Below are 25352 nucleotides of genomic sequence, written 5' to 3' on the forward strand. Positions count from 1 at the left end.
CACTTACTTTTTTATCTATAAATTTAATTTGATAGCTGGGAAAAATATCACATTATATAGTAATGATATAGCAATATTGTCATAATATCATATTGTGACCCGAGTATCATGACAGGTATCGTATCGCAACATTCCTATTGTCTACCATAAAGCATTTTGTACTGAGTATGTATCAGATAGTTCCTGACTTTGGGAAATTGTACGCAATCTGTCATATGAACATTTTATATAATTTCTATGAACTACCCACAAACATCTTTAATAAAAAAGACAATATACCACATATTGATCCCCCCTCTGAAATCCATGTACCTGTTTATAAATCCCCACTGAGGTCAGCAAATAACTGCCCACATGCAAGCTTCCTAAAGTCCAGCCATCTTTACAGATTAGGGTCAACATAAAGCTTTAATGTCTAACATGTGCACATCTCTATTAAAAAAGTTTAAAAAGCTATTGTGGGCTTGATTTCTTATCAGCTTTGCCCTTTTTCTCAAGTGGCACTGTCTCCATACCAGTAATCTGTTTTAATTTCATAAAATAGACATAGATTAGTGTTTATTAGTGATGCAAATTATTATACATTCTGGTGTGTCATCGCCTAAAACTGCAGACCAGCTAGACACCAAAACTACAAATCATCAAACCCTAATTAAAGGTCAGCTAATAAAGGTCTGTTATTGTTTTTCTTGGTGGCTCATAGGTGTAACAGGTGAGGGTTGACTTTTACTCCTTCATTTCATCTTGGTCTGTTTAGAAAAAAGATGGCAATGCCAAAAATGCATCTAAATCCAACTTTAAAGGGTTTTGTAAAAGACGCTAAATTGCACTACAAAGAAAAACAATTTGTTTTTCTTCTAAATAATATTGCAGGCAGGAAGTTCCTTGGAATGATTAGGGGTGAATTTTCTGGGATACATCTCTCAGATTTTATAAGAATTTATTAGGCTAAATAGGAGTCAAAACCTAAACAATGGACATAAAGTATGATATATAACCTTAGAAAATTATTGATCAAAAAACTTCAGAGGATAATAAATTGATATTCAATAGTTTGGATGGTGGGTATAAAGTTCTCTTAATTGGCTTGGAATAGGATTGGTTCAGACATAATTGCACCCCACCCACCAAAAATGAGGATTAGTGGTAAAAGGACAAACTGACCCTTAGCTACTTGAGATCTAAGAGGTTTACTTTGACCATGTCACAGAAGTACTGAGGCACATTTGGATGAACTGTTCCTCTAAACACATTACAGGTTTATGTATCATACAAACTTTAAAGGTTAAAAAGATAAACACTTATGGACTGTAATTGCATGTATGATTAACTCACACAAAATTATTTTAGAGGTGCTGCTTTTATAGCATAGATGCAGAGATGAGTCATCTGTGCAGAGAAATATTGTATGTTTTTTCAAGCAGTCCTTTAAGTGAAGCATTCTTTGCTCCAAATACCCACCTATTAGATTGCTGGAAAAGAAAAGGTATTTAGTAGGAACCAAAGCTGTTCTGTTGCTTTCAATGAACCTAAAAAGTTAAACATCTTTAAGCTCTCAAGAGTAAACAGATATGTGGCTTGCCTCTACATGCCTTGGGGTGACGGTTACATTTACAACATTGTGCCACTCTACTTCAGCTGAGATACAGCTCAAGACAAAAGGGAAGAACTAACCTCTATTCAAGAAAATAGTGCAAACGTTTTTTTTCAATGGGATAAAATAATAAATAAGGGATAATCGCTTATTATGAGCTTTCCTTCATATAAAGCTCAAGGGGATACCTTTGTTGTTATTATGGCAGCTTCAAAGACCTCTGTTTCGATTTGAAAAGAGGCGCGCATGAGGCAAAATTAGTTCAGGCACATTCCTTAGACACAAAGTGAACAATTTTGTACAGCTCTCATGAAATTTCCATTTGTTAAAGTGCAGCAGTGGTCAAATGTAAACATTGTGGGAGAAAAAAAACATGGTGCAAAAAACACATTGATATGGTTGGTTTGATGCAGCTTCTGTGACCTGATTTAGAGGTTTTTCAACATTTAGCTGTCTGACGGCGGTGGGGAAGAAGCTGTTTCGGAATCTGCTGGACCTGCATTGATCTGAATGATCTTCTCTGTAGTTCTCACTACTCTCCTGACCTTTTTCCAATCTGTGGTGCTGCAGCCCCCACACCATACAGTCAGACAGCTGGTCAGAACGCTCTCTATGGTGCTTCTGTAGAAGTTGGTGAGGATGGGTGGGTGCAGGTGGGCTCTCTTCATCCTCTGCAGGATGTATATGCGCTCTTGTGCCCTTTTGACGAGTGAGGTGGTGTTTCCAGTCCAGCTGAGGTTGTCTGTGATGTGTACCCCCAGGTATTTGGTGCTGCTGACCACCTCTACAGCTGAGGTGTTGATGAGCAGTGGAGCGTGGCTAGGCCAATTTTTCCTGAAGTCAACGAGGACCTCCTTTGTTTTATCCACATTCAGGATCAGATTGTTGTCTCTGTACAAGTCCACCACCTGCTCCACCTCCTCTCTGTAGTCCTGGTCGTTGTTGTCTCTGATGAGGCCCATATGCAAACTTCATGATGTGTTTCATGGTGAATCTGGGGTACCTGGGAACACAATCATGTGTCATCAGGGTGAACAGCAGGGGGCTCAGGACGCAGCCCTGAGGGGAGCCTGTGCTCAGAGTGATGACATCAGAGGTGTTCTGTCTGACCCGGACTGACTGAGGTCTGTTGGTAAGGAAGTCTAGCAGCCAATTGCAGAGGGGTGTATTGAAGCCCAGCTGTTCCAGTGTTCCCATCAGATGCTGTGAGATGATGGTGTTTAAACCTGAACTGAAGTCCAGGACAGCATCCGCATGTGGGTGTTCTTCTCCTGTCATACAGTGATAAGTGCTGTGTTTAAAAAATGTTTTTGCAGGGATGCCTCATCGTCTACACAAGTATACATTTTATTTTATGTGGTACAGACAATTTTGGTCTTGAATTGTTAATAGAACATATTTCCTTACCCATGTTTATGGGACTATTACCATTTTTAATAAGCCAATAGCTTTATGAATTTCTTCTGTTGCAATCTTGGCAATTATAATTTTATAATCTTGGTGTGTAATTGTGGTAAGAAATGCATACCACAATTAGACAAAAATAATTGCATTTATATTCATCCAGCTGTGTAACAGGATATACATGTACAAAGACATTCATAAAACTCTCCAAATCTATCATTAATGTCTTTAAATTAATGAGTTCCTTGCTTGTAGATCTGGTGAGTTATCTATCATTCTCTAATATCTTAAATTGCAAATTATTTTTGTGGTTGGTCCCTGAATTCAAAATGCTTTTTTTTCATTATTCTGAAAGCCCTTGGAATATTGCTGCATAGTATCTGCTTCAGTTTGTATTTTAATGCACATATTTTCTTGTGTTTTTCTAATCAGGGTTTCTGTGCATTTCCAGCTTCCAAAATATGCAGAATCTGCTTTTCTAGATTTTTCTGTTCTGCTTTCTTTATTTGTTTTGAAAAGCTTAAAAAGATGTTATGCAACCTCTGACATGCTTTAAATGCTTCCCGAAATAAATCTGGTAAGATTTTAGTAGTATTGTTTATATATCAAGGAATAGTTAAGTCTGTTTATTTACATAGGCAAGGCAAGACATGGCAAGTTTATTTGTTTAGTAAAATTCACTACATGGATAATTCAAAGGGCTTTACATGAGTTAGATAATAAAATAGAAGACAAATACAAGCAGAATAGAAGCAAATAAATATAAAAAAACATGTGTAAAACAAATAAAACAATTGGACTACAACCTTAAAGTAATAAGACCTCAGTTAGCAGTTCACCTTCAACAATCAAATGCAGTTCTAAACAAATAGGTTTTAACTTTGACTTGAAAGATCTCAGGCTTTTAGCACTTTGACAGTCGTCTGGGAGTTTTTTCCAGACAAGTGGAACATAGGAACTAAATGCTGCTTCTCCATGTTAGGTTCTAGTTCTGGGTGAACAGAGAAGGCTTGAACTAGAAGACATGAGTGATCTGGAAGGTTGATGCACTGAAAGCAAATATGTTATCTACTGAGGTGCTGTTCCATTCATAGACTAACCGAATGATTTTAAAGTCTATACTCTGAGCTACAAGGAGCCAGGGCAAAAACTTCAGAACCAAGCTGATGTGCGTTACTATCTTAATTATAGTGAGAACATGGGAAGCTGGGTTTTGGATCAGCTGCAGCTGTCTGATGGACTTTTGAGGCAAACTTATGAAGCCACTGTTGCAGTAATCAATTCTACTAAAATAAATGCATCAATTGTTTTTTCTAGATCCTGCTTGGATATCAGTCCTTTAATCCTGGAAATGTTCTTCAGATGATAAAAGGCTGACTTAGTAACTTTATTTATGTGGCTCTGAAGGTTCAGGTCTGAGTCCATCATGACATCAAGATTTCAGCCACACTCATCAGTTTCTAGCTGTAGTAGCTGAAGCTGTCAGCTAACCCTGGATCTCTCCTCCTTTGGTCCAAAGACTATTACCTTTGTTGTTGTTTAGATTTTGGATTCTTCAGTTATACTGGGTCAAACATCCAGGTCTTTCTAATGTATTTCATCTCAAGGTTGCTAATAGAAAGAGAGTAGGTTACCTGGAAAAAGGTGTGAAATAATATTATGATGTATAACATGGTATATGTTTCAAAGCATTCTTCCATCCTTCCGTATTCTTCCATCAGTTCTTGAATAAGTGCAAGTTTACTGTATGTGCAGTAGAGTTAAAAAAAATTTCCTTTTCCATTAATTACAAAATCAGCATGCATCACAAATATTTATATTTACAACATAACTTTTGATACTACGTTTTTCAATAATGTTTTCCTGGTAGGGATTTCAAAAAGTTTAGATGTAAAACTATATTAAGATCACCTTCAGTTATTAAACTAGAATAGGACTTTCAGAGATCAAGTTAAGAATTTTTTTTAAAGAATTCTCAATCATAATACCTTACTACACTTGAAGTTTATCTGAGGACTCATGTGTCTGAGGACACATTTTCAATTAATATACCCACCCCTTTTGTGTTTAAATATAGATATATATATCTAAATAATCCATCCACATAGGTGTGAGCATCTATTTTAAAATGATGCTCAAAACTTGATAAAAATGACAAAAAACAGAAAAAAAACTTCAGAAAAGGGCAAACCCTCTTTTCTTTCAACTATATTTGTTTTTTTTTAATGTTTTAGATCTGTACATAATTATGGCATGTGTTCCAGTACTCAGCCCTAATGAAAGAGGAAAGCATGTTGGTTCAGATGGAGATCTAAATAAAGATATGTTTTTCTCATAAGCAGCAATGACTTCTCATCTGCTTATTGTTTAAATTGTGAACAAATATGTCTTATGAAGGCAGTGCCTTGGCAAATCTTATCACTCATTTAATTTTGTCGTTTTAGATTGTAGAATAGCCAGATAAGGCTTAGAGCTATAATTTTGATTTTTTTTCTTCAAAATTATCTTAGTTACACAAACAAAACAGAATATAGTGACAGCAGAGCAACCAAATTTTATCATTTAGACATTAAGACATTATGAGAATGAAGAATTCACTATAAGGCTGATGTGTTTCACTGTGCGAAACAACAGCAAGTATATATATAAATATATACAGTACAGACATAAACTCTTACAGTCATCTGAGGAATCACAAACTTTGTACTAAAGCATTTTAAATATGTATATTGTAACTAAAGCAGCTCATCCGCCCTAAACCAGAGCTCTTACTTTACAAAGAGGCACCACAGACTATTCAATACATTCACTTTATCTTACATAGAACCAAAGAGAAAATTTGGAAGGGGAAGAAGAGGAAAATTTCTCTATGTTTAATAGGCGGGGCTGGTAGCAGGGACTGGACCAGAAAATACAAAGTGAAAAGATCAAAACTACGTATATGCCCCTTTAGCCATTTCCCTGACTATATGGTTCTGTTTGGATAGTCCAGGCTGGCATGAAGTGGAATGAGTAGGAAATGTTCGGGTGGGGTAGCTTGAGGAGTATGGTTGGATAGGGTTACAGCACTGAGGCATAGGTGGTGTGAGTATATGTGGTCATGAGGTGCAGGAGAATCCAATGAGAACTCATGTGGATCAGTCTGCCAATGTACTGACCACCAGAGAGGGTTTCCTTCAGGGCAGGTCCTGCGGATGGGAATGGAATCCCCTGGAATTTTAATCTAATCTGATGCAGCTGCTACCAGCTGTTTCTTCCTTATATTCACTTTAGTAATGTTCCTTATATTCACTTTATTAGTGACCCTTAGGAGGGTCACTAATAAATTTCGCAGCACTAAAGCATCTGGCTTTTTAAAGATAAACTCTCTACAGCAACTTATGTTAGAAACTACTGCACATTGAAAACTGCGTGTGAAATATGACCAAAGATAATGTTTAAAAGAACATGCCCACCCAGAATGACACAAGATCATCCCTATGTATTTTGACCTTCTCAACACTTCACGCTCATGTAATTTTTCGTTTACAAGGTATGCTGAGCCAAATGACATATGGCTATAACAAAAACATTTGCATGCTTGTATATAAACGAACTCACACAGGTGCAAATTCTACATTGACATCATATCTGTGCTCCAGATGTCAATGTGTACTGCTACTGCAGTTATAGTTTATTATAACTTTTTGCCAAGCATGTACCCTTTTTGTTTAGACTGCACTTTTGTGTGTTACTGGCCAGTCAGTTCAATAGGCTACCCTAATATTTTTTTCTTTGTAGAGAGTGAAAAGAGAAGGAAGCTGTAGTCCAGCACAGAGAAATGGATTAAGGCAATTTCCTGAGCTGTTTTTGCTCTCAGGGCAGTTTGAGATTTCCTGTCAAAGAAACAGGAAGTGTTGTTGCTGTCTTTCTTTCATATTACTCGGACTTCTGATATTTTGTCCACATGGTAAAAAGGTTTTATTACTACCTTTGTTTTCTCATCTATCTTTGTTTGACCAGCCTTTTTTTCCTTTAGTGGCATTAGAATTTTGCCTTGCCTCCCTTTCCCTTTCTCTGCAGCCAAGCTTCCATAACACAGTGTACTGCAACAGATCAAGATGTGCTTACACTGTTATAAACATAAAGACATGATTTAAACATATTTCAAATGTTTTTATGTACTGTATGTGTGCAGGTGTGTGTGTGTGTACCTGTCTAGCACTCAGAGTGAGGACTGTTTTTCCAATTTCACCATCAAATTGAGGACCAGTTGTTGCAAAGTGAGGACATTTTGTCCTCACAACCTATTTTGCTAATGGTTCGATTTAAGGCTACAGTAATGTGTCAATTACCGTATTTTCGCTACTATAAGGCGCATATAAACGTCTTTTTTTCCCCTCAAAATGTGTGGCGCGCCCCATAGTGCGGTGCGCCCTATGTGTGTTGTTACTGCGGACGTTGTTGAGACCGCCATGAGAACGTTAAAGGGGGAAGTGTGGGCGTGGATTGGCTGCCACGCAAATGGACAGAAACTGCCGCCTATGGTGATTTTTAAGAGAAAGACTTTGCCTAAAGAGACTTTTCCAGCTGGAGTCGTTATTAACCCTGTAATGCTAAATGTATCATATTTGATACATACGGTTTCTGAAATATTTTGCGTCTGACACCTTTTGCATAATTTAATGGTAAAAACTTTGCTCAAAATCCTATTGTACACAATCAGATATACCTGATAACAGAGGGCAGAAGACTACATAAAAAATAATCTTGACTTATCGCATAGTAATAAATTCTTAATATCAAAAATGTATTTCTGTTTTTTCTTTTTACATATTTTGTTAAAAGGCCAAATAAGGACTTCAAACCAAAAAAAAAGTAATTTTCTGTTTTGTTTTATTCTTGGATCGGGCTTTAAAGGGTTAAGGCAAATAAAAATGGGCTGGATGGATGAGGAGATGATGAAAGAGTGGCTGAGGGAGGTGTATGTAAGGAGACCAGGTGGTTTTTTCCACGCATCACCATCGCTGTTAATCTGTGGCTCCGTGCGTGCCCATCTCACAGCCGATGTGAAAAAACAAGGTGAAACAAATGAATGCTGTGCTTGCTGTTATTCCGGGAGGTCTTACAAAGGAACTTCAACCGCTCGACATTGGTGTGAACTGGCCGTTCAAAGTAAGGCTGCGAGCAGCGTGGTAGCGACTGATGACCGACGGAGACCACAGTTTCACGACAAGTGGAAGGCAGCGCCGGGCAAGTTTGCCACCGTTTGCGGATGGATTGTAGATGCTTGGACTAACGTGTCTGCTGGCACTGTTGTTCGAGCTTTTGCAAAAGCCGGCATTATTTCTGAGGAGCCGCCCGGCACGGAAAGTGACTCTGACATTGAAGAAGGGGAAATTGGCATGTCTGATTCAGCGCAGCTGTTTAATTCAGAAACAGAGGATGATGACTTCGATTGGTTTGATTAATACTTTGTAATAAATACATGAGTAAAGCACAAACATACTCAGTTTTGCTCCCGCTCTATTTTTAAATACGCAGTAGAGGTATTTAAACGTAGTAGAGGATGTGTACCAGTATATAAAACCCGCGCCTTATAATCCGGTACGCCTTATGTGTGTGTTAAATACAGTAATGACACACATAACTGAGACGCGCCTTTTAGTGCGGTGCGCCTTATGGTCGTGAAAATACGGTAGGTTAGGGTTAAGGTGAGGTATGCATGGGTAATGGTTAGGTTAAGGGTTAGTTTTAGGTTTAGGTCATAGAAAGGGTTGAAAATTACTGAAAATCAATGGAAGTCAATCGGAGTCAACACATGGTCCTCACTACATATAGCAGAATGCGTGTGTGCGTGTGTTTGTGTGTGTCTGTGCAGAGTGCTGGCTCCATTGCCTCTGAAGATCCTACTATAATAGGGAGCTCTGCACATTCACACCAGAGCTTATTTTTCCATTACAGAAGCAAAATTAAGTCATGCAAAAGCAAATTTTAGTGTATACCTATAGGACATTTATTCAGTTTATTGTAGATCTTGAGCTTTCCATTTTGTCAGAGCCAGCCCTCTTCCCCCTGTTAATGCATGTTCCAGTGAGCACCTTTTGGGCCCTAATCCAGAAGCATGACCAGGTACTTCTTGCAAGGTTTCTGATAGAAGAGTGAAAAGAAATAACAGAAGAGTTGTCCAAGAGCCAAAGACCACTTGTGGGGATTTTCAGAAAGACCTGGAATTAGCAGGTACAATTGTTTTAAAGAAAACAATATGTAATGCACTCAATCACCATGGCCTTTATGCACGCTCACCATGCAACACTCCATTGCTGAAGAAAAAGCATGTTGAAGCTTGTTTAAAATTTGATGCACAACATTTAGACAGGCCTGTGAAATACTGGGAGAAGAAGGAGTGGAGAAAATTGAACTCTTGGATCCCATAATACACAAAATATTTAGAGATCAAATAGCACTGCACATCACCCCAAAAACACCATACCAACAGTGAAGTTTGGAGTTGGGAACATCATAGTGTGGGGATGTTTTTTAGCATATGGTACTGCAAACTTCAAACAATTGAAGGAAGGATGAATAGAAAAATCTACAGAGACATTCTTGATAAAAATCTGCTGCCATCTACCAGGATGATGAAGATGAAACATGGGGGGACATTTCAGCAAGTCAATGACCCCAAACACACAGCCAAGGAAACTGTCAATTGGTTTCAGAGAAAGAAAATAAAGCTGCTAGAATGGCCCAGCCAATCACCTAACTGAGTTCATAGAGGAGACCCATGAAACCTTCAAGATTGGAAAACTGTTTGTGTGGAAGAATGTGCCAAAATCACACCTGAGCAATGTATGCGACTCATTTCTCCGTACAGGAGACGTCTTGATGCTGGCATTGCCAACAATGTCTTTTCTACAAAGTGTTAAATACATTTCAGTTAGTGTGTTCAATACTTCTTCCCTGTGCCATTCCACATTATTACACATAACTTAATTACGGGATATCTTTGGTTTGATTTCTTTGTATGTGTGGATTGCATGGATTTTTACCGACATCTGGTGAAAATATCTTGTCAAAAAATATATTTACTGAGAAAAATGGTGGCGTGCTGAATATTTACTCGCTGAATAATGCCAAATTAAAGGTGATCTGGCTGGTATGTTCTTCTAAACCATTTTTAAGAAAAAATGCACCGCAGATGTGAGAATACTTATAAAGACAAAATCTATAGCTGCTGGGGCAGTATCAAGCTGAGACAAGAACTCGATCAGTTGTACTTAATTTTGGTAAAGCTTTTGACTTGTTTGTATAGATATTTTGGTCCTTTTCATTTTGTCTATTATAATCTAAATGGTGAGAAGTGCATGCTCAAAATGTATATTATAATGTATAAATACCAAATTTAGACATTCTTTTTATTAAACCTTGACCTTAAAATTATAATTGTATGTCCCCAAATGAAGACACGCCATAGGTTTTGATAACACAGTGTATGTAGTTTGGTATTAGATTTAACTATAATTATGTCGTTCAAAGTCTTACCACTGATTAATGCTTGGCAGGCACTGTACAACCATCTCTATTAGGCAGCTGATCTTTATATAGCAGGCCACACACATTCTGAAGGTAAAGTTAAACTGTTTAGGGATGGCTTCTGTTATAGAAATGTATGGTTTAAATTCCAATGCTAATGCATGGGGCTAAAATTAAAACTTTATAACACTTAGAAAAACATTTTTCTCCCTGTTTGTGGGAAGGTCATTGTAATACCTTTAGGCAGCCAAAGTTACTTTTATTTTTAAAGTCATGTGTTGAACAAGTGTTTCTGTTTTACAGGAGGCTTTGCTGGCATCTGACCTAAAAAAATGAAGACGAAGGAGGATGTGGATGTTAACACAAGACCTTGCAGGGAAGCATTACCTTTCTGATAAAACGATTGCCTGCCCTCTATTTCCACATGCCTGCTCTGCTTTATTGTCAGTATGTCTCTAAAAGACAACAAACATGGGAACAACACACAGAAGGACCACAGTCACAGGCTCCACAACTTGCCACTAACTGACAACTTTGGGAAAAGATCTATTAGGACATTTCTGGACTTCAGGCACGCAAACACACCAGAAAATCTTGACATCAAGGGCTTCCCACTGTTGTGGTTAATTAACCTGACGTGCATCTCGAAAGTCAAGGTCGTTAGTTTCCTTGTGTGTCTGTCACTGTTTTTCCTCATCACGGCTTCATACACACTGATGTTGGACAGAAAAGGAGATTTGCTATTTACCTTCCCCCATCCTGTCAGACCCCAGTTTATCACGACCAGCACAACAAAAGCTCAGGTTTCTCATGACAAGAGTTTAATAAACGTAAAAATGCTGGTAGAGATGATTAACTCCATTGAGCAGAGCACATCCAGGAAGGTACCCAATGAAAAAGATATCATCAACACAGATCCACATGTAAGTCTAAGTAACTTTTTATACACCGCAGCTAACTAAATAACTATGAAACTGTTATAGGAGCAGGCTGTACAGAGCCTTGTAAATGTATTTCTTGAATCTTTTTGCCAAAAAGCATCCAAGGACCTTTACATAGTTTTCGGTGTTATATCAACCAACCATAGTGCATATAGTAGTACATAGTTGTGAGGGTAAAGAAAATGGATGCTTTGTTTTCAAAAATTCAAAGAAAACGTGGCATTGATTGGATTTAAAGTGTCAAGATCAGATACTTCTAAGGTGTTTTCACTACCAGTTTTGTGACTCTAGAGAGTAAAATATTTGCCCTTTCCTCTTGTCAAAATAGATGAGGCTTGGTCACATTGGATGGAGAGTCTGAGTCTGTAAGGCTGAAGTCATGCCACAGACTATGAAATGGGTTTACAATACAATTTGAACAAGGGATAACTATTGAGTTCTATGTCTTTTTTAGGATGATTGTCCTACTGAAACTGACCAGCTTCTCTACCTGTTATGGACAAAGACCGCTCTAATGCTTGATGCTGGAGATGCTGTGTTAGTTTTACATCAGGCATAGTTTTTTCTTCAGAGTAAAAATAATAATTATGGACCCTTCTAAACTGAGAATTTATTCAGACAGTTTTGCTACTGTATCTTATGGTAAACAAAAAATAATTCTGTTTATGGATTTCTTTTCACCTCCTTTATAAAGGGAAGATTTATGGTTAAAGAGCTTCTTACCTAAGCTGTCTCACCTATGCCTCTCCTTTTGCATGAGAATGAGCCTACTGGCTCCTCAGCTAAATGCTCTCCCTTTTCACGAAAATATTTGAAAGGTTTAGAGGGTTTTAATTGTTTTGCAGGGCAATTTACCCAGCACTGATTAGACTACAACAGAAAGAAACAACTTAGAAAACAACTTCGCATTGGAATAATCCCAATAGTAAATGCTTCTTTGGTGAAGCTTTTAATGGCCTGTTTTTGCAAGCGACATACTCTCTCTAAGTATTGCTTTAGGCCTACCTGTAATAACCTCTGGTATGATATGCTAATGCAGTTCTGCTCATTATAGCCTCATTACAGGTTTCCATGTACAACCCACACTATTGCAGTGTTTCTAGAGAAACCAACGGCAGAGGTTGCAACATGTGTGAGTCATTAAGTTAAACACCAGTCAGTGTTATATGTCAGACATGAATCAAAGACTAAAACAGTCATACAAAGAGTGCCAAGTAGGCAATGATTCATCATGGCTAAAGCTACAGAATCCTGTAATATAACCGCTAATTATAAATGACTGATGTTTTCATACTTTTAGTCATGGTTATCAAAACCTAAGCCAACAGGTATTAAGATAGGGCATTTAAGAAAATGTTAGGTGTGACAGTGCTACCAAAAATAATACCTCCCATTAGGATCTAATAGTCTTAAAAAAAAGCCTTTAGTTGGGTTTACATTCTGCAATGCATTTGTAATGTTTTTATTTTCTTTAGTTCTTTTCAGTGATTCCTCGAAGTTTCCTGCCCAACATCAAGAGCCCATGCTGGTATGAGGAATACTCTGGCGAAACTGGCATGGACCCATACAAGAACAACCACTTCAGTCTACGCTCAAAAAGTTTCAAGAATGTGTGTAACCACATGAGAGACCGATTCCATCAGAACTTATGCAACATAGACGGGAAACTTTTTCGACTGCGCTGTTTGCCCTACTTTTACATTATAGGTCAGCCAAAGTGTGGCACAACAGACCTGTTTCACAGACTCTTGATGCTACCAGAGGTGAAATATAACACCATTAAGGAGCCACATTGGTGGACCAGGAGACGCTTTGGTAAGGCTAAAAGGATCTAGATCTGAAAGTGTGATGGTTTCAATGAAAGATGCATCTAACAAACTATCCAACAAAGAGAGTTGTTTGAAAGTGAAGTGAAGCTAAACTCTAAGTGTTTCCAGACATAAATATGTAAAAGCATAACATGGAAAGAATTTCAAAAGAAAAACATGTAGTACTCATTTGTTGTTTGTAATTTTTGATGTTGAGTGGGTCCAAACCTAGGATGCAGGAATCTTTACATTATGAGATAAAATCGTAACACGACAATAAAGTTACAATAGAACACATTAGGTTAATGTAAAAAAACTGCTCCTTTAAATTTCAAAAAAAGAAAATATCTTAGCCCTAATTTAAATACTTGGCCCAGGCTACCGTTTGGATGAGCTTGGTTGATAACAATGTCAAAGCTTCTGTCTCATTTAACTTTTTGTCTCTTCCAACTTTACACTTATTTTATTATGACTTTATTTTTGTACTATTATAACAATTTATGTGGTGTTACAACTGTTTTTGAATGAATTGCAGGGTAGGATATATTTTACTTACATATTTACAGTCTGCTTTTTAATTCGGGAGGGGATCCATGGAAGCTTTGCACATGCATTACTCATTTTCAGTGGGGAAGCAGGGCTGCTGTGTCTGACTGCCCGTTAGTGTTTTGGTGGAAAAATGGTCTTGCTCATTCATTAATTGTTAAAGACATTCAACTCAGAGCAGTTGGTGCTTCCACTTGGTCACCAAATCCCCCAACAACTCAGGAAAAATGTTGCTAGAGTTCTCTTTAGTTGCTTTTAGAAAATTCTCTCTGTAGGGGTCTGTAAAGCCAAAGATTATAGTGACAAATTCACTAAGTTGGTAACGGTGATCAAAAATGGCAACACCACCCTATCACTTAACTACAGGATCTGACCAGAAGATGACACTTCTCTTTAGACTTTAATGTCCACAAATCATGACAGAATATTTTGGTACAAAGATTGATGTTTAAAGAGGAATTGTAGTGGACCAGCCAAGAGCCCATCAAGGAAAGTGGGGAAATTTTGAACGGCTACTACTATACTGTAGCTGGCCTTCGTATTTCCTATGTTTTATTTGATTAATTATTGTTAGCATTAGTATTTTTTTTTGGGACCTTGCATTTGCCACCACATCACTGCCCTACAGCTTCACAACTGCGCTGTCCACAGGGATCACCTGTTTAAAGTGATGTTGGTAACTAACGGACCAATGAGCAAGCACTGTGTGGGGACAGGGCTAATAGGAGTTGTAATGTCGCTGTTGGTGTTTTCAGGGAAATGTGCAGAGTCAGTTTTCTGCTACCCGGACTTTTGGACATAGGAGAATAGTCTCAATTTTAGTCTCATAAGTCCTTGTTCCACCTGGCTGCTGTGTTTCCTTGTGGCAGACTTAAATCCGGACTTCTTACGGCAATTTTTAACAGTAGTTTTGGCTTTACCATCCTGCTGTAGAGGCCAGAACTTGTTCAACGGAGAACTTGCAGTACTTTTGTTGACAGATTCTGACTTGACCTATGAATGTCTGCAACTCCTTTAAAGTTACCATGGGCCTCTTGGCTGCTTCTCTGATGAATACTCCCCCTGGCCTGCATGTCAGTTTAAGTGGAATGGCATGTGTTACATTTTCCATTTCCAGATAGTAGCTTAAACAACTCTCCATATAATCTTTAGAAGTTAGGATTTTTTTGAGAGCACAACTTCATCTTTAACTTTCCTGTTCTTCATGATGCTGTTTATGTTATTCTGTCACATAAATCCTAAATGTTAAAATTATTGACTGTAAAGTTTGAAGATGTAGAAAATGTTTGAAGACTCCAAAAGACACTTTTATCCTCGGATGCTAATACAGGCTTTACTTGTCCTTTACTAGTTCTCATCTTTTACTCTTAAATAATAAATCAGTTTCGCTAACCCAACCGCTACCAGTGAATTCATAATTCTGTGTTTATATACACTTATGTTGTACATTTAACTTAAGTGAAAAATTGGGTTAAACTACTTTATTTGCAAAAAGACAATATTTTAAGATATACAATAAAATTAAGTTTGGGATGTTTATTTAAAACATTTAATGGCAAGAAAGGGTTTGATGAGTGTGTAATAAAGGCAATTTTAAATTTTCCCCTGTAGGTTATATCCGTTTCAAAAAAGGCTTCCAGGAGCGTTTTCCGATAGCAGATTACCTGGATTTGTTTGATTTGGCAGCCATGAACATCCAAGAAGCCATCTGTGGAAATTCATCTGGAGAGCACCCTGCACTTCAGATTATAACAGGTGAACATGTGTGTGTTTGCATGTGTTGTCACAATGGGCGGAGGAGGAAGATTGAGGTTCTTGATGGCTTTTTTTTTTTTTTAAAGAAAATATAGTGTTTATCCTTATTTTAGATTTTAAGTTAAGTTTATAGTTTAAACTGTCAAAAAATATTTTTGTGTCAATATTTATCCAGTTTATGATTTTCTAGAAGCCTATATCAGGTTATAAATGAGACACATGAGTTAGATTTTTTAATAGGCTACGTATGCCTTTTAATGTATTGATTTTAATGATTGTCTTTTTACTCTGTTTTTAATGTTATGGTCTTTTAAACTTGTTTTAATTTTCCCTTTTTTTAAATGTAGCACTTTGAGATTTGAAGTCAAATGTAAAGTGTGTTATAAATAAAATTCATTATTATTATCATTACATTTAATTTAAAAACATCACATGAACATAAAGCACAAAGATAAGAGAGAAGCTCCAATTAGAAGTGCATTTGTTTTTAATAAAAACAAACAAAATATTCAAATAAAAGAAGAGACTTTAAGATAAAAGAATGTGGAGTGATTTTAGGAGAGTAGAAAGCATTAAACTAAATTGGTCCAATACGTGGGAGTACATTAGTTGAAAGTGTTAATGGAACGAATGGTGTTCGGAAATTATCTTTAGGAAAATTACATTATGGGATGCTATGGTACTTAAAAACAATCTCACTCTGACAGCGGCAGTCTATTATTTAAAAACAATATTTGAAGATATTAAAATCTATCTGTTTTTTTTATTTTTTTCGCCACTTTATTTATTTTTTTATTACATTCATATGATTGAGTTAAGTATTGAAAATTTTCTAGCAAGTTTTCTGTGGTTATTCAAACAGGAAAACAGGCGCTTTTTCAGGCTGCACATGTTATTTCAGATTCCATGAAGCAACTTTTTCTACTGTTGAAATTGAACATTAAAAGAACACTGAGCATCAAACTCAAAAGCCAACTCCAAAAAGTGGGGTTTACTGCAAATTCACAACAAAATCATGAATGTTAGAACTTTTACCAGTTTAAATTAAATTTATGCGAAAATTCAATCTGGAATTCTTATTCACACCTAAATCACCTGCTGATGTCCCACGTTCAAGCTCCAGCCAAATCAATGTTGGAACCGCACCTTTTCTGAAGCCAATCGTCTTTCCAGATCCCCTCCATTTATCTTCTGGCCCAGCTTACCTTCTGCTCACCAGCGAACTCTAATCCACCTCGGCACATCTCCTCCCTCATTCTCGGGCTGCTCATATTCTTATTCTTTTCCTTGGTTACTCATCCAAGCAAATGTTGAGTCGCATAAAAATTTTCTTATGGGGGCCTGAGCGCCAAACAACTTATTTCATTGATGTCAATAAAACCTTTCTAATTGGAGCTCATCTCTGTGTGAATCTCTCCAGGTTGAAATAACCAAAAAAACAAAAAAAAGAACGGCCTTTCAACGAAGAACAAACAACCTGGGATTCCGAAACGAACAAAAACCCAGGGTCCCAAAATTAAAAACTTTTCCCAAAAGTTTTCCAAACCGAACAAAAGTTTTAACCCAAAAAAAGAAAGCCTTTTTTTTATTGTTTTCTTTTTTACAATAAATAAATCATACTTAACTAAATCAGATTGTACAGAGATGTTTTGGATCTCTTTTTTATTTTCTTTAGATGTTATTGCCCCCTGCAATCTCTTTGTTTCCTTTAATGTTTTTTTTTTTTTTTTTCACTTCAAATAGAGGAAACTGCGAGGATAATTACATTCCTCAACTGGGTTCATATATACTAAACTATAAAGTGAGGTATACAAATAAAAGCTAGATAAGGATATATTCCAATGTCATAACAGATGTGACAAAATTATCATTCTTAGACTATCTTTTGAAAAAAAAAAAAAAAAAAGGTTTAAAAAGGTTTTTTTTTTGTTAATGCAGCTAAAGCCAGTTGTGTGATTCCCTGAATCACTTTCTATTTTTTTCTATACCTGTAACTGGAATGTTTTAATTCTTAAACCCTTGCTTTGCCTATCCATTTGTGTTAAACTGACAAGTTGTTGGTGTTTTGCTGAAAAATCTTTAAAATCTGCTGTTATTTTAAGCCCTCTTTGATGTTAAATACAGGAGATGCCAGTGCATCCACTATGTGGGATAATCAAGCCTGGAGCTATCTCCATGGAAACGTGAAGCAGATAGAACCTCACTTTCTGGCTCAGGACTTCATTCATTCTGTTCAACCTGGTGCCAAGATCATCATTATGCTCAGGGATCCAGTCGAGAGGTAAAAACTAGAACTTTTTTCTGCTAAGTATAGTTGTTGTAAAACAGGAATGAGCATTTTCCTTTTTTAACTGCTTCTAAATCCAGGATAATTTAATGTCTAACTTGTTTTAAAATCCATTGTTTTCTGTTTTCAGGCTGTACTCTGATTATTTGTACTTTACCTTGGCCAACAAGTCTGCAGAGGATTTTCATCAGAAGGTTGTTGATTCTGTCCAGTTGTTTCAGTCCTGTCTCTCTGAGAGGTCCCTACGATCATGTGTCTACAACACCAGCCTTTTTAACACCATGCCGGTAAGCTATATGCTAGCATCACTCAATAAAATTCCCCTCTTTCAAATCTATATTTGCTTTTGTTGAAGCTTGTTTTAAAATAATTTTTTATTTCAATGCATGTTTCTCTCAGCCTCCTGAGTTGACCTCAAATCACAAGAAAATTGTAAATATAAAATATATTTAAGCTTAAATTCCTTCATACTATAATTATCTCTTGTTAGAGTATAATTGAACACAGTAAATGGTGCAGTGTTAAAGTTACACTCAAGAGTACATATGGTCCCACTCTTAATTAGTCTGAAACCAAATGTACTCTCAAAGTGTTACTTAAACACTGCAACATTTACTCTGTAATTTTGAAATATGTTTTAGGGGACTGTAAATGTCCAATATCCAGTCATTCACTCTTTTAAGGTGGTATGATAATGACGTAGCCATAGCTACACTGGGATAGACTGACAGAAGCCGGATTTCAATAAGATTGTACCAAGGTAGAGTGTCTTACCCAACAACACAGTAGCTGAGACAGACGGAACAGCGACTCAAACCAGCAATCTTTCACTCAGAGGATAAACTGCTTCCCCCTGAGCCTTCACCCTGTAAGGAAGTAATCTTTGCTTTTAAAGGAGAAATAATTTTGACTTGATGTTTTAACATAACGCTTGGTCTCCATTGGTCTCAAATAGTGAGTGACAATCAACTTTCTGGAACACTGTTTCCATTTTAAAGCAAATATAAGTTCTCTTGAGGTCATATAATTGGTTTCAAGCCTCTAAAAAATATACACTCAACATAAACTCATGCATTTATAGTATATAAGTATTCATTTTGATAGTAAGCTACAAATCTTACTTTTTTTTTTGATATTCTAGTGACCTCTGGGGGAGTAAGTGTGTCACAGCATCTGGACTGAGGCCCTATTATTTCATTTAACAATACTTGTAAGGAAAAAGGAAATATCAATTATATGGAAACAAAGACATCAATGGCTTTGATATTTTAAATTTTGTTTCCACCAAACGGTTTTTTGTTTTCTTTTTTCTTTCTTGCTTTATTCATTTTTATCATTTTAAATTCACTAAACCTACTGTCTCTCAAGGATTTGGATTTTGAATGTAAAAGAATGTTAAAAAATGAATTTGTAATAAATCTAAATTTGTATCTGAGAAAATACCTTTTATGTATTTACGATGTTTCTGCTCACAGGTGAGAGTGACTCTGGGAATGTACTTTGTCTTTATTTTGGACTGGCTGACAGTTTTCCAAAAAGAGCAGATTCTAGTTCTTCGACTTGAGGACTATGCAGCTAACCTTAGAAGGACAATCAGAAAAGTTTTTGATTTTCTCAGTGTGGGTATGTACCATGTATACACAAGTTCTAGGAAATTTTGCATCTCCTTGGCTGTACATCACTCACAAAGTGTCCTCCACTTTCCCTGTAGGTCCTCTGTCAGAGCAAGTGGAAGCAGCACTGACCAAACGTCCCATGTCCAACACGCGTCGGGCAAAAGACAGGAGCCTTGGTCCTATGCTTCCAGCCACCAGAAACCTCCTCAGTCAGTTTTACCAACCCTTTAACATTAAACTGGCCAGCATATTAAATGAAAAGGCTTTCATCTGGACTTAAAAATAATACCTTTGCAGCAGAAATGTGATAAAAATACCGTTAAAAATGTAGTTAATGTACATTTTCAGAACTAATGCATATGGTTCTGGAGGGCGGGCCACTTTATGTAAGTTCAATAAAGAACCAAGCACCCTGTTATTTTACAAAGTGCATCCTCAGAGTCCATGGAACTCTCTAGCCCAAGCTCAGTCCTCGAGAGTTACCATCAGGCAACTTTTAAATGCAACTCTTCTACACAGCTGAATCAAATGGCTCGTTAACAGGCCTCTGCAGAGCTGACTGGGCCCCATCTGAATACCTCAGGTTTAGCTAGTAGCTCCTGCTCCTAACTCCTAACCCTTCACCTTCTGCAAGGTCACAGTAAGAACTCTGTCCAGAGTAGGAAAGGAGCTGTGCTGAATCCAGACAGCCTTACAGACGTCATTATGCAGTGGACACAATGTCACTTGAGAAACTGGGAAAACGATTGTTACAAAAAACAAAATATACACAAATATAGTGAACCGGTGAGCCTCTTCTTTACAAAACCCAAGACAGATGTGTAACACACAGTATATGTCACAAAATATATTTTTATTAAACTCTGTGAGGGAGGGGCTGTGCCTATACATCCTGTCATGCAAAGGATTGTGACAAACTGTATAGTTCCTAGCGGCGCCATGGAACATCAGACGTCCCTTTGCCAATTGGTTTTGTGCTAGGAATCATACTTCTTCCTCATTCTTAACTGCCAGTACTATTTGGATAGCACTTATGGCATTCCCAGACAACCTTCTGCAGTGACTAAAGTGTCCTTACTGATTTAAGGTATTCAGATTGAACCATGTTGTAGGAGTTATGCTGTTAGATTCGGGTGCGTTAAAAAAGAGATACATCTAAATGATAAAGTAGTTCTTGAAGAACTGGGAGTCCTGAAAGCAAAGCCAAAATGTTGTTCATCTAATTTTAAACTGAAATAAGTTTAGTGTATTGTCATGGATTGTTTTAAACATATATGTTGTACAAATAAAGCAAATTTTATTCTTGTTTATTTCTTTTCAAAGTGTCAAAAAGTTTATATCATAAATAATTTCTGGAAGTATTATCAGAAAGATGTTTTTCATATTGAACATACATTTTTTTGTCATTTAGCAAAGAAGGTTTACAATTAAATAAAATAAACCCTGGTGAAAAGTAGGTCATATATAGGAATGTAAAACTTGGGGGTGGATTCCAAAGCTTTGACTGAGTGTCATGAATCGCTTTAAAGCAGTTCCAATGAACTTCAGGTTTTGCTCTATTTTGGCTCTGCCCAGTGGACAAACACTATATTGTTTTGCTTGAAGGGAAACAGCTTTTCCCATTAGGACTAGCACATAGAATCCCATTGCCTGCATTTGGATTTAACTACAACTATACATTTTCACTGAATTGAAGCACTGGCCATTGAGTTTTTTTTTTTTTTTTTTGAGCCGCATGCATCATTCTCCTATGCCTGATCAATGTTTGTTTCAGTCAGAGTGCCCAAAAAAGAGGTAGGAAACAACCGGACAACAAAGTGAAAAGGAGACAGCATTCTGAGCTCAGACAGAAGCAGCAGGGAATCGGTGTTAGAACACTGGGAGAGAGAGAACCATAACCAGCTTGCAACTGTACCCCCCCTTTGGAGCTAAAGAATCAAGAGTGCTACATTGGAGGAGCCCGCTAGGCAGACAGCGCACTAAAGCAGGGAAATAGTGTAGCTCAAGAAAAGATCAGAAGAGCAAAGCAGAAGTTTGGAGATAAATCCACCAGGAAACTGTGCCAGGGTGGGGAGAGGCTACAGCTGACCGAGGCTAGCTTGGCTAAATGTGGAGGATCCAAGGAGCATGACGAAAGTCCACTGAGGAAAGAGAAAGCTGAGGGTGGCACAGAGGCTACTGCTTGTTGGGAATCAGACAGAAGTGCTTTTGAGAAAGAGCAGCAAGAGCCTACAACTAGCCAAAGCTACCCTCCAGTGGCTAAGTACTAGGGGTTAAAGAATGACAGCAGGGGATCAGAGGAGCATGTGGGGCAGACTGGGGCAGAATGGGAAGACATGCTGGTCAGTGTCTATGCTGGAGGTAGGATGATGAAACTGTCCTTTTACTGTAGTGCTAAAATAAAACTGCCTTTTTAAAAGCCACCTAGAGAACTCTTTGGGGCATGCTTTGTCAACTTTATTTTCTCCATCTTTCTTTTCGATTAAAATAAGCTTGTTTCCTCTGCCTCCTTCACCACAGCAGGGGACAGTTCATGACATTTTCTCATCTCCTATAATATTGATACCTAATAATAAAATGTCAATGTACATTAGACAACAGTTGAAGTTGGTTTTGATGCTGTGATTTGCCATCGTCAGACACTGCTTTTTGTGAATGGTGATCGGTGCCTGACTTCCAAAATCCTGACTCGTGCATCTCTACCATTTATTGCTACATGTAAATTTCCGATTGTTAACACTAACATTTTTATTGAAAGAAAACTACATATCATTGAAGCCGGGACAGAGAAATGGCAGCATCAGTTAGCAATCCCTCCTCGTCTTTGAGCTCATACGAGCGAGTGAAAGCTGGGCCATTGTTGATCCTGACTGTTATTATATCAGGATATCCTCCCCTTTTTTTAATTTTGTGTCTCCTAAGACATAATTTTTTATTTATTTTTCTGTTTTGGAGTTTCTGCCATCTTAGTACCAGTGGTGGGTAAGCGGTTTCATAGACTTCCATCTTTATAACGAATGGGGACAGAGGGAAGTAACTAATGGTAAAGAGCAGTCTCCGCATTTGTAGTAAATTTATGTGGCACGGTTACTGCCACCCTGCTAAAGGTAGCTTAGTGTCGGTGAAAGCAATACAGACCTCCTCAGGGGTGTCAACGCGTAATCACAAAAGTTATGAAAATACTATATTAAGGTTGAAAAGTTACTAAGTGTTGGTTTAACATAACTTTTACCCTAGCTGATTTGTTTTCAAATAAACACAGTAATCAAAAGATGGTACAATCAAAGGTGTGCTCGTTTTATAGGAATTAAAAATTATTTGATGCTAGAATGTCAGGGAAGTGTGTACCTTCATGTTTAATACTGGGTGAGAGTAGATTTTACACAGTATATGCTTTCATTCACTAACAGAATTCTTGAGGGTTTTCTGAGTGTCCTCTGTTGAGAATTAAACAATAGAGATAGAAGTTGATTGTTGGAGTTATGTTTCCTTGCCACAAATAGGTCTAGGGATAGAATCGCTGCCTCTGCCTTTTTGCATGTTGCCAATGTACATGCATAGATTATCTTCTAGTACTCCACCCTGTCAGAAAACCTGAAAAAAAATTACTTAATTTAACCACTGTACACTTCACCTGTGTTTGTGGTCCTGTGTCAGTGTGGCATTGTTAATTTTTTTCCATTTGCATTTTTTTCACCCTGCCTCACATGTATTCACCAAATTGGGAAGGAAAATACCATGGATGATGGATGGATGGATTGGCTTGCGCTCCAACTTGTTAAATCCTTAATATGTGCCCATGGTTGTAGTGCTAGTTTCTATTTTGGTTAAAAGATTAGTTAGAGCATAAAGGGGAAACAGTGAAATCGTATGCTCAAGTTATTTTTTGGCACTGCAGTTTATAGGGATTATAACCTTGTGAAATGCGTTTCGATCTATGTATAAAAGATAAAATCTGTTCCATTTTAAATTGAAATGGGATTGAAAATTTGCCTGTGCAGAAATAGAGTATACACAAAAAGCAACATGGTATTAACATACATTTGAAAAATGAAGACAATCCCTTCAAATAAAATAAAAGGTGAAATAAAATTATGCTTATTTCAAATATGAAAGAACAGAAACTGATCACAAGAGGGCACCAAAATGCAGATCAAAATTCAGTACCCTCAAACCAGAACATTCAACTACTTTTATTCTGATAGCTGCATGTTATATAAAGAGACATATACATATTATGGAAAAACCTCATCATTAACAGTCATAATACATCTTAATTTTAGTTTTTTAGCTTTTACTATTTTTTCTCTACAGTCTATTTCACCCACCTATGGTGTAATGTACCGTCAAAATAAATGCTTTTTATCTAAACAAACTAACTGAAAGGAAAAAAACTATGTTAATAAGCTGCAGAGATTCATAGATTGGTTTGGGGTATCTTTTGCAAGAAAGCTGTTAGTCATGCCCTCCACAGATTTTGGGCCAAGAAAAAATTACTCCTACAGAAGAAGAAGACCATGAACATTTTTCTTCTAAGGTTTGCTAAAAGCCATACAGGTATAATAGTAGACATGGGGAAGAAAACCTATCAGTAGCTTGTTACATGCAAATGTCTTGCCGTTTTATTTGTACTATAAATGTTCATTTATTTTGTTTTATACCATGTTATTTAATGCAAATGAACTTGTGCCTAAAGCCCCTTTAGGGCTTTGTTTAGTTCTTTAACAGGGGTTGTCTGTAATGGTCCATGGTGGATTAATAAGCGAGAAAAGGTTATTAAAAACTTCAAAGCCTCTTTCGCCCTGTGATCAGAAAATTATCTAAAATTGGATGATACAGAATGTACATCATTTGTCCAGCTGAAAGCACAAAGCAGCTGAAGGGGAAAAATTGATATATGAACTGTCTGTACTTATTTAAGTCAGGGGACTTGCATACTGCATTCAGTTATTCATCCAATCATGCACGTACTGACGGTGGCAAGCTGTAATATACCCACACCTGCCTTGGGGCATACTGATAGAAGTGAGGCTGCTGTACCATTTACAGGTGCCAAGAAAACTTTTTAACTCAATTTGTTGGAAGTCCTTTTGCAATGAAGGGTCCTGACAGTGCAGGTAGGCAGCCAGACTCTCTTGAAAGACTCTGCAGTTCTGTAGGTGTGCCTAATGGAAATAATTTCCCCAGTCAGGGACAATAACCGTAATTTCTATTCTATTCTATTCTATTCTATTCTATTCTATTCTATTCTATTCTATTCTATTCTATTCTATTCTATAGTTGTATCATTTTTTTGTGTACATCTGTGTTTTCCTAAACAACTGCAGACCATTTTATTCCATACTTCTTCCCCTGCCTTTTTACATCAAGATATAGGCACATGTTTCCCCCTGAATAAATTCAATTAATTCTGTCATCATTTGCTTCAAAATGTTTGAAAAATAAAAATGTTTTTATCACAAAACTTGCATTTGTCAAGGTATGCTTTTTATGAAAAAAATTGTAATCTCTTATGAAAGTTGCTTTTAGTTAAGCTGTGGCATGAGTCCTAAAAAACAGGAAATAGAGACATAAGGTACTATGACTAATCCAATACTAATAATAGTACATGTAATCCAATTATACTTTAAAGCTCAGCCTCACATTTGCTACAATGTCATTTAAAAACTGGCATGACTATTCATTTCTTTCATCTGTTTTCATTCTTTTTTTCTCTAGTCTTGTTCAGCATTAATGCAAGTAGAATGCATTTCTCACTGCTATGGTTGTGCTAGACAGTTTTACTTAACAAGGGAGCCTTTACGAATATAAAGCCTCCCTCGCCACCCAACCCCTAAGGATTTATTTATTCTTAGTGTATACATTCTGATGCCAAACATGACTGAG

At 37.1% G+C, this 25352-nt stretch overlaps 1 protein-coding gene across 1 annotated transcript in view; it reads left to right on the forward strand.

Annotated features, from left to right (window-relative positions):
* LOC107091341 (carbohydrate sulfotransferase 15-like) overlaps positions 1-20679 on the forward strand; it is a 24861-nt gene extending 4182 nt beyond the window's left edge. Inside the window, exons 2-8 of the mRNA XM_015385194.1 lie at positions 10817-11436; positions 12930-13269; positions 15420-15563; positions 17688-17844; positions 17981-18137; positions 19326-19473; positions 19562-20679. Of these exons, the coding sequence (XP_015240680.1) occupies positions 10963-11436; positions 12930-13269; positions 15420-15563; positions 17688-17844; positions 17981-18137; positions 19326-19473; positions 19562-19746 (1605 nt within the window). The 5' untranslated portion in view covers positions 10817-10962 and the 3' untranslated portion in view covers positions 19747-20679. The remainder of the gene's footprint in view (positions 1-10816; positions 11437-12929; positions 13270-15419; positions 15564-17687; positions 17845-17980; positions 18138-19325; positions 19474-19561) is intronic.
* The last annotated feature ends 4673 nt before the right edge of the window (positions 20680-25352 follow it).

This window comes from Cyprinodon variegatus, unplaced genomic scaffold (assembly GCF_000732505.1).
Source record: "Cyprinodon variegatus isolate N-32 unplaced genomic scaffold, C_variegatus-1.0 Scaffold333, whole genome shotgun sequence".
Classification (NCBI taxonomy): domain Eukaryota; kingdom Metazoa; phylum Chordata; class Actinopteri; order Cyprinodontiformes; family Cyprinodontidae; genus Cyprinodon; species Cyprinodon variegatus.